Source organism: Momordica charantia (genome assembly GCF_013281855.1).
Source record: "Momordica charantia cultivar OHB3-1 chromosome 9 unlocalized genomic scaffold, Mcharantia_2.0 BLBB01000009.1, whole genome shotgun sequence".
NCBI classification, from domain to species: Eukaryota; Viridiplantae; Streptophyta; class Magnoliopsida; order Cucurbitales; family Cucurbitaceae; genus Momordica; species Momordica charantia.
In genome coordinates, this window is record NW_028275167.1 from 31,926,425 (window position 1) to 31,936,671 (window position 10,247).

The following is a 10,247-nucleotide window of genomic DNA, read 5'->3' on the forward strand; positions in this document are numbered from 1 at the left end:
TATTCAAACGCGGCTGCTAATCGTCTCTGCTTTGAGCTTTCCAATGACAACACCATCCGCGGACACCCGTCGTTAAGTTTTAACTTCTCTCTCTATATTATCTTTAATTAATTATTTTGGTTTGGCAAATGGCTATACTGCACTGTACCTGTACGCGGTTTCAGTTTATTTTTAGGAGTTAGGCCGACAAAGTAGGCCACAATGTCATTTTACATGTTCCACGAAAAAAAAAACTCCAATATTCATCATGTTTTACTTTGATAATTCAAAGGGACTCATACTGTATATATGTATGCTTTTAGCTTATCACTGACACTAAGAGCAGATAAATTGAAGTCCTCTAGAAATAAGCCCAACCCTTCTCTCCCTCTCCCTCTAACTGTCTATCCCCTTCACAATCTCCCATGTGCTCCTAATTTCCACTGCCTCTGCCCCCATCTCTTTCTTTTCAGCTTTGTACAAAAGAAAACACACATAATGGCCTTGCATGATCACCGACTTGATTACAAAGATGATCATATGGATGATGGATGTGATGATGATGAAGTTGTCAACTTGTGTAGGCTATCCGTTTGTACCAGCAGTTGTATGTATGGTGACAATAGTGCCGAGCTGTATGAAAATGGGATTGGATGTGGCAGCATGTCTCAAATGTCCATAGAAAGTTTTGAAGGTGACGCGGATGACGAGGAGTTGTCCAATGAAGAGAAAAATTACTCTGAATCCGGTTTTTACTCACTACCGGCTACACCTCCACGGATTCAGAGAAAGAGTGGTAATAAAGATTGCATGAGCGAAAATGAAGCTAAAAAGTGTACGAGGGACGTGAGGAAAAGGAGAAGAAGGAGAATGGAAGGAGCCGAAAATTGCAAGTCGGGGGGAATGGGAATTAAGATGGGTTATAGTGAGAGGCAGAGCGGTGGAGTAATGTTGATAGCAAGGCCCAAGGGTGGGAGGAGATCGATGTGCATGCACTTGGAGGAAGTGAAAGCATGCAGAGATCTTGGGTTTGAGCTGGAGATGCCCTCTCGTATTTCCATCTCACCTGCTTCAGCACTCGATATCAATAATGGTGGAAATTCCCACATCTCTAGCCCTGGTTAGTATCCCCTCCATCTCTCTCTGTTTCTGTTTCTCAAATTAACACAAACAATTGTTGGGTATATAATTTCTAAACCCTAATGTATGTATCAACTCAACAGGGGATGATCCACAGCACGTTAAGGCTCGGCTCAAGAGATGGGCGCAAGCGGTGGCTCTTGCTTCTACGCCTCGCCCCACCATCTACTAACCGATTGCCTCCTCTGCTAAATCTTCACAACTTTATGGGTTTTCACAACAGGAAGAATATTTTCAAGCTTCCTTCCCTACCTATTTTCTTCTTTTCAACGGATTTTTGGTTGTTCACTGATATATAGATGAGCTTTCTTGTAAATATGTGGTGTAAAGTAGAGGCATTGATGCAATTCCAAAAGCCACTGACTTTCCTGGTTTGATTAGGAACAGTTCCCGTTTTACGCGGTGTATGCAATTTGTTTCGACTTATTATGGAGTAAACAATAGTCCAAAATCAGATTTTGTTTTAGTTTCTCTTTTAGCATCTAGATCGAAGTTGAATGCACACTTTTCCAACAAGTTTCGCGTCCCTCACTGGAGTAGTAAACAACACTAACACGTTTTCTTATCATTTGCTCCCAGAAGAAAGTTTCGTTTGTTTACAGGCAAACAGCGAACCGACGTTTGCCATCAACATTTTGCCACTAATCATAGATGGCACAAATACCAATGAGAATTCAAAACAATAATAATTTGAGCTTCACAACGGAGCAGCAGTCTTGTCGGAGTTTCCAATAATGGCAATTGGGACGATCAAGGATGATATAAAAACATGGGATAACTATGCGTTGCTGTCACTTAAAGACCAGATTATGGCAAGTTTTATCACATGGGTATGCACAATCAATAGCTTTCACACTGGCTCTATCGAAGTACCAGTCTCCAACGGACACTGCAATCGCCTAAGAGCACAAAAGTAAGTCATGCAAAAAAATTTATCAGGGATTAAGGTAATAAATTGGCTAAATAAGAAAAAAGTTTCATACAAAACATACAAAAAAGACATTCCAGTTTGAATTCAAGACACCATGACATGCTGTGAGATAGTATCTATCTCTAGTTTTAGGCTGACCTTGTTTCCAGTAACAGGAGAATCATCCGCAAACCATGTATCTTGCCTCTCAGACTGGCAATGAGCAAAACAAGAATTTATGAACAAACCATTTTGCTTGGACATTGAGAAATCTTTAAATGCATTCAGCATTTCATTCCTAAAGTCTGCACCCAGAGAAGAAGAATGTTACATGCGTATACATCCACATTATCAACTACATAAAAGAAAGCATTACAAAAACTGAGGTAATGTAAATAATGTTGAAGACAGAAAATCCAAGAATCTCAATAGCAGAGAAGAATGTTAAATAAGTACATCCACATTCAAGTTGGATACCAACGTTAATGGAACAAAACAAAAAGTGCATAAACTAAGCAACCTTGAAGGAATTGTATCTGAGATGAATTACAACGTGCATGGTTCAACTTGCATTCCTTCCAAGATCCACGAGGATCAGCAGAAGGTGGAGCTAAACTATTTTGAACCTAAGGAAAAAGAAATTTACCCGTCAATCCTTTACAGTCGAATGATCACAAATGTCTGTGTGTGTGGGGTGGTGGTGGTGGTGGGGGGGGGGGGGGGGGGGGGGGGGGGTACCTGCCATGCATCGTATGCTGCATTGAGAAGAAACAGTGTGGTCTTGACATCCCTTATCACATTCTGAGGAAAGAAGCACTGTTGGAGGGAGGAAGGGGGGTTACATTTGTCCTTTCTTAAAAACTTTTGAAGTGAAAGGGTACTAGTATACCATTGTCGGATCCAAGTGGTCTGTGCAAGTTCTTGGAAGATTTTTCTGCAGTTCCTACACTTTCTTCAAATATTCATTATAATGTTCAAGAATTTCTTGCAAAGGAAACATACAATCAATAATAAGAGAAAATAAACCTGTAAAAAACAGTCATGTCTCGTATAACTAATCAAGATAAACCAACACAACAAATATTGTGACGCTTAGGAATGGTTTAGGATCAAGGAATTCAAGGAAACTAACCATACCGGAGGCTTGGTTCTAAGGTAGCAAGAAATCCAAAATCTTCTAATTTATAATACAATTTTAAAACTAATAAAAAAATCATTACCTGTAACATAACCACACCTCCAAACACATTCCTCAAGCTGTGCCCACCAGATACGTCAATGCTGCAATATTTAAAAGATTTATTGAACTTGAACAAAATGTTGAGACACAGCATAAAAAATCTGTAGTAAATTCCATAAAAGAAGAATGTTTTGTACGTCATACGAGTCAAGAAAAAATCCTGCATCGCTTAAGCATTTCACTTTAATAGTTTTGGGAAATAAGTCATGGAATTCATCACAATGCAGTATGGATGCTAGACCCCCAGCAGAGCATCCAGAAAGGAACGCCTGAAATAAGTTTTAAGTACTTATAATTTTGACTTTTAAATGCAGTACTAACCAATTGAACAAGCAAATAATTATATAAGGCCACAGAAATGCAATACATAAGACCTGGCTGGAATTTTGCATTCCCTTGGACATTAACTCTTCCATAGCAGTCGACCATATCCGTTGTCCTCGAAAGTTAAGTTGTGCTGCCTGAAATGTTATTAAAGCAATGAGGTTATAGAGAAATATCATGATCACTTACTTCCTTAACATTAATTATAGTAAATTCACTGCTTTGGTGATATATTAAGAGGAAGCAGTTATAAACCTAGAAGGTGGGCATTTTCATAAGCCAACTTATAATTAGTTTGGCAGTCATAGGTCAGATGCTAGACCTCCTTACATAACAGAGTAATGACACAATTTAGTTCGATGTCTACTATATCTCCGGCGGTGGTGGGCCTCTGTTTTTTGAACAATTCATTCCCACTGAAATTAGAAATAAGACACTTTCCTTCTTCAACAACACTTTAATTCTCTTCTCTACTAGTTGACCAACACTACAAGAACCAACAACATTTCAGTAATCAACTTGGATATCTAGCACAGCTCTCTATTAAAATTGTGCCCTTCCCCTTCATTTCTAGATATTCATCATTCCCTATCTTCACCCTTGACTTGAGTGACTTGTAAAAGGTCCTTGAACAACTCTTTGTCACCTGTCATGTGATTGGTACACTCACTGTCGTGTGATAGGAAACAAGTAGCCAGAAAGAGTTGATCTTCTCCTTCCTACTATTGAGTTTTTGCTTCCTTACAGAACCACTCAATGTGCCCCAAAGTGATGGATGATTTTGCTTCTTATAGTACTTACATGTTCTACCAACATCCTTTGCAGTGGATTCTGCTTCTCCCTGCTGCATTCTGGCTTTCAGTGCCCCTTCAATGCTTTCTTCTCCCAGATCTCCTTTAATTCTGTTGAATAAGGCGGAAGACATAGCCACATATAGGCAAGCTTGATCCTTTGCCTTCCTGGTGACCAAGTCTTGATCAGATGTATTGTTGGGTTATTATGAAGCGGAACAACATCAAATTCTTGTTCAATTGCTTCCTAATAATCAGAACCCTCTATATAGGTGTTAGGCCATCGGTTATTCATACTTATGTTAGAAAGGGCAAGAAGGGAATATGAGAGTTAGTCTGTTAGTGGGAGGGGTGTTTTGGTATTTTCCCAAACCGTTAGTAGGAGTACGGATGGGGGGAGAATAGAATGTATGTAAAGGGAAGACCTCGAGATTAGGGAGGCAGTTTTTGAGTATTTTGTGCAAGTGCAGCAGAGCTATAGGGAGAGACCCAGCCCTCTCGAATTGGCTGGTTTTGTAAAGCCTAAGAGCTGTTGTTTCCTTTCGAAGATCAAAAGCTTAGTGAGGAAGATACCTCACTGTAGGCTTGCATTCTGATAGCCCATACTTGATAGTTTCACCATCAAACACAAGTATAGCCAATAAAAGAGACTGTTTGATCCTAACTCCATCTCATACAGCTCTCACATGTGTATCACTCGACTTCTCTGAAGGATATTTCACTAATTCACACTCACGAATCCCTTAAGAATTTAGAGCTCTGATACTTAAATTTCATTCAATAACTGCCCATATAAATACAAACTCTAACACCAAAAATAGACAACTAATTCCACAAAGTAGATCTACAAAAAAAAAAAGGCAACTTAAATTGACTTGACTAAAAATAACATCACAACTTCCCTAGAAACTAGGATTTGGACCAGACCAATTCAAACTTGCAGCTTGCATTAACTAACAATTTTCTCTATTACTATACCTGTTCAGATTATTAGGTTTTCTCCCCCACTAATCAATTGTTGTTCCTACTCCCTGTAAAAAAGAGAAAATGGGGATATGAAAAATGCTGAAGAAAGTTCTTCGAGATCTTCGTCTTCTTTGTCTTCCTCTATGATTGTCCTTCGCTGTGTCTACACAATTTTTCTTTGGGGAAAGATACTTTCATCAATTTTGTCTTGTCTTGTTTTTTCCCCTCTCTTCTGTTATTTTTTGATTGAGTTATTCCTAGAAGCGGCACTACTCTTATTCACACTTGATTCAGTGGCCACTCCTTTGAAGCTGAAGCAAAATCTCTTTCGACAAATTTCATAAGGTATTTTATTTAGATTTTCTGGCATGAAAGAAACAGCAGAATTTACAAATTTCATAAGATATTTTCTTTAGATTTTCTGGTATGAGAGAACCAGCAGAATTTTATAGGTAGAAGAGAGATCATTTCCTGTTTTATGACAGCATATTACTTTTGTGGCTTTGTCTTCGTGCTAATTGCCCAAGCATTTTATATAACTATAATTTATCTTCTATTTTGATAATTGGAAGGTTTTTTTTTATTAATTTCTGTAGCTCGAGTTGAGGCTACCTTCTTCCCTTTCTTTTGTATATTTCATATTTTCAATGAAACAATTCCTTATCCAAAATACAAGAGATATGATTTCAGTTCTTAAATATACCTCATTCTGACTGTCTCCGCTAAAAGATGCACCATCGCAATAACGTAGCTTGACTTTGTTCCAATTGAAGAAATCTGCAAGCATGCTAGCCCATTACATATTAATATGAGCATGGGCACATCTGTACCACAAAAATTAAATGCAGAAAAACATGGGTGGCAGGGGGGGACCAGGGTTTTCCTCGGCCTTGTTGCTCAATATTCCTGTGAAGGGTAATTGTTTTTCCATATAATTGGATGAACCACGGCGAGTGGTTTTGCGAAAAACACAATTACGAATCGTATTACACCAGCCACCTCCCTGCAAGAAGACAATGTGTCATGAAACACGAAGACAAATTTTCTGTTCAAAGTCTTATGAAAGAAGAAAGGAAGTCTGTGACTTTGCCGTTTGGTTATCATTTCAATCACTGCTTAAAGAAAGAAAGAAAAATGATAAAAGATTATGCATATATATACATATAAATTCTTCAGAAACTCATGTATTGATTTACGTACTACTCATTATTCAAGTATAAAGAACCTAACCATCCTTCAGAGATCATCAACAATGTCAATACTATAATATTGCTCGTCTTTCACACACCTCTAAATGAATAAGCCAACTGTTTGCACCCGATCCATAGCCAGGATGTAGATGATAACCAGGTAGCGTGCCATCTAAACACACTGCAGCATTAGCAACAGAAACTGAGAAGCTTACATCCACGTGGAGTAAGAGTGCAGGCTGAAAAAAAACGCTCAGTTCTCAGTACATCAAACGTGACATTTAATAAAGTTCAGTTAACAACTTAAGCTCCTGACTTTGATCAACTAAAATATATAATTAGAGTTACTAGTAGTACAATTTATCTATCTAATAAGATAATAACTTATATATTAATTGTCCCAAGTGGTAGTGCAGCTGACAAGGACTTGGTGTCTCTTAGTCATATGAACTTAGAAATCTGAAGTTCAAACCTATTGGCAAGCTTAATACTTGTTTCCTGAATTCGACCTTTGGGGGCACCCCTGAGGTAACCAAAAATTGAAAAAAAAAAAAAAAGTCTTATGTATCAATTGGTCCTCCGCGTAAGACAGGACCGGTAATATAGTTCTGGTAAACGATATGGATGCCTCCTAAATGTTTGCATATGTTAGGATAGCACCCGTAATATAGTGAAGAAATGTTTTCCTATTTTAAGTAAAACTGAAAGTTAACATATGGAGACCATCTTTTCTCATATATACGCACAAACAAATTGTGCAGAAGCAGATTGTCAATTACATAAAAAGAAAGTGCAAAAAAAAAAAAAAAAAAAAAAAAAAAAAAACTGCATGCCCTAAACAATAGGGGCAAACATTAAAGAGTTAAACACTTTCAAACAAAAACTTCTGTAAAAAACATGATGCAGAGAGAGAAAGTTTAACCCTCAATATAGTGATTCACGAAGAATCTGAGAGTAAGGAAAGAAAATGAAGGAATACCAGCTCCTTTAATAGCAGCATCCTGTATAAGAGTTAATGGCACCATAAGGGAAGTAGGTGATATGGGGGAAGATCCTGCGCCTTCCAGAAAAGAAAGCAATGCCTCATCTCCCTGGTTTCCTCTTTCAAATCTACGGGGGCTCTGGCTCTGGCTCGTGGATCCACTCGAACCAGCTCCTAGAATCACGAAAGCGTAGCAGATTGTCATCGTCATTACCTTCCGAACCCAAATATCCATTATGCTGCCAATGTCACTTTGGTCAGCCATGGGCCCTGACCAGGGTTGTCACGGATTGAAGGTCAATTTGCCCTGTCCTTAAAAGGATGTAGTTTCAAAATATGATCTTTTTATCTTCAAATAATAAAATAATGATATTTTGAAAGTTACGATGACCGATGAGTAGTAAAATTGCGAGTCTAAATCTTGATTTAAACTAAATCACAGTCAAATCTTACCATTTAAAAGTAAATTGCGTTGTTGTTATTGTTATTGTTATTATTTTAAATTTAAAGGTAAATTGCAGCAAAAAAGAGAGATGGCGAGTCTTGCATGTAAGAGTGAGATATATAACTTTGTCTTCTATGCATGAGAAAAACCTTGCATGAGGAAGGGAGTTATGCGTGTTTCCTTGCATGTGCGACAGCGAGTACTTTACATTGCATCAAGATGAGAGGGTTTTTTTTTCCTTCCTTTCCTCCTCCTCCTTTCAGAATCATTTGATTTAGAATTCTCTCATATGGTTGTTGGCTGAATGAGGAGGTAAATAGACAAAAAAGTTGGGCAAAAAAGGACTTTTTAAGAGGTATTTTGGTCATTTTTAAATTGGGGGCATGACGCTAATTTTTGAAGATTGTTTTTTGGTTTCATAATTATATGTATGGACGCTGCTTATATGCAAAAAGTAGTGAAAAAACGATTTTTTAAAAGGATATTTTGGTAATATTTAAAATAGGGGCACGGTGGTAATCTTTGAAGAATTTTTTTGTTCCATAATCATTTGATTTTAGCTTGTATGGATTTTCACTGAATAAGTGGTAAAGTTGCGCAATAAAAAAAAAAATTTAGGGTTGAGTTTAGGGGTTGGGTTTAATAGTTAAACAACCTTTTGAGAAATAAAAATATAAAAATATATTGAAACTAATAATTAGATGCCAAATAAACATGTTATTTATTCAAAATATTGACTTTTAAAATTTATGATATTTCATCTTTTTTACTTTTAATAATTAAATAAAATTTAAAATAGAAATTGAAATTAATAATTTTAATCCATTTATAAGATTAACAATAAAAAGAAGCGAAAGGTTTGAATATAAAATTTTTTCAATTTATTTCTAAAATATTATAATTTTATCTTTAATTATAACTAATAATTGAATTTTAAAAGTTTGTTTTAATAGTTAAATAATATTTAAATAAATAAAAGTAATTTGAAACTAAGAATTCATAAAATTGAAAGGTGAAATATGTGAAAATTTTAAATACAAGAAAGCTTTGTTAATTTATTTTTAAAAATCTTTGAAAATAATATATATAGTTTTAAAAAGTAATTTTAAAATTGGCGACGTTATCTTGTTATTATATATTAATGAATGCTCGCTTTGGCGAACTATACTCATATTGACATATTTAAACTATTATTCTTCTAAAAATCAACGACTTAAAACATACCACTTAAAAACAATGTTAAAAGATGATCCTACAAAACAATCACTACCAGACTTTTATATAACACTAGTATCTTAGCATGTGCCTTTTACGTTGTAATTTAATTTTTTTTAATAAATTTAAATAAGTAGTAGTTGTTGTTATATTATTGTTATTATTGCTAATAATTATTTATAAGAAAAATACAATATTATATAATTGCTAGACAACACTACTTTGCAATTCAAATAATAAAAAAAAAACTAATTGTGATTGGGGTGAAAATCGCACTGCCGACAGAGAAATGTCTAACTTTGAAGGTCTTCCCTAGTGGCCGACCTGAGGTCTTCCTTGGTGGCTGATCTGAAGTGGCCAACCTCACCATGGGCTTCTTTGATGGGCGACCTGAAAATCTTCCTTAAAGGCCGACCTCATTAAGGTTTTGCCTAAAGGTCAACCTCATTAAGGTCTTCCCTAAAGGGCGACCTCATTCAGGTCTTGTCTTAAGGCCGACTTCCAAGTCTTCCATGATGGCCGACTTGAAGGTCTTCGCTGAACATAATTCAAGGAAGGGACAACCTTCCATACTTAGCCAAGTTTCGTATGACAATCATATGAACTGGAATAGCTACTCTCGACAGGCTGACCTTGGTCCTGACGTGCTTAACCGCAGGTCGGATTCCTTGTCGGGCACCTCAACCTATAAATAGGGCACTTCACTCTTCAGTCAGGTATGATATTCTAGCTCGACCTCTATACTAAGGTCAGACACAAAGTTAAACAAGGGACCCTTACATGATCAAAATCAAGCAAAATTGCAATTCTAAATGCCAAAATTCGAAAACGCCCAATTTGCAGACCCACGTTCATAATGCATTGAAAACCCCACCAAAATGTTTAAATTTCAACAGAAAATTCATAACGAAATCCGGATATTGATCCAATTCATCTAATTATTCTTTGTTTTGGAGTACAATACTTTACTGTATTTCGCTTCATTTATCATATTTATCATTTAGTTTAGTTTTAATTTAGGTTTATGAAATTTAAATAAAATAAGGAGTCTTTATGTCGCGTTAC

The 10,247-nt window shown here is 36.4% G+C and overlaps 2 protein-coding genes across 3 annotated transcripts; one reads left to right on the top strand and one right to left on the bottom strand.

Moving 5' to 3' along the window:
* Window positions 1-119: 119 nt before the first annotated feature.
* LOC111019688 (uncharacterized) lies at window positions 120-1,585 on the top strand. The gene is made up of 2 exons (XM_022296098.2): window positions 120-1,099; window positions 1,203-1,585. Exons 1-2 carry the CDS (start codon window positions 289-291, stop codon window positions 1,289-1,291), a joined length of 900 nt encoding a protein of 299 aa, XP_022151790.1. The 5' UTR covers window positions 120-288; the 3' UTR covers window positions 1,292-1,585.
* Window positions 1,586-1,656: 71 nt separating this feature from the next.
* Window positions 1,657-7,816, bottom strand: LOC111019689 (pectin acetylesterase 3). 2 transcript variants are annotated; one of them, XM_088117025.1, is made up of 12 exons: window positions 7,520-7,816; window positions 6,639-6,721; window positions 6,224-6,353; window positions 6,054-6,127; window positions 3,644-3,730; window positions 3,414-3,538; window positions 3,250-3,310; window positions 2,919-2,972; window positions 2,768-2,845; window positions 2,550-2,655; window positions 2,189-2,334; window positions 1,657-2,018 (listed from the first exon to the last, which is right to left on the bottom strand). In XM_088117025.1, exons 1-12 carry the CDS (start codon window positions 7,785-7,787, stop codon window positions 1,911-1,913), a joined length of 1,320 nt encoding a protein of 439 aa, XP_087973151.1. In that variant the 5' UTR covers window positions 7,788-7,816; the 3' UTR covers window positions 1,657-1,910. The 2 variants fall into 2 exon arrangements, with proteins under 2 accessions (XP_087973151.1, XP_087973152.1); XM_088117026.1 differs by having other exon boundaries at window positions 6,639-6,779; window positions 7,520-7,690.
* Between the last annotated feature and the right edge of the window lie 2,431 nt (window positions 7,817-10,247).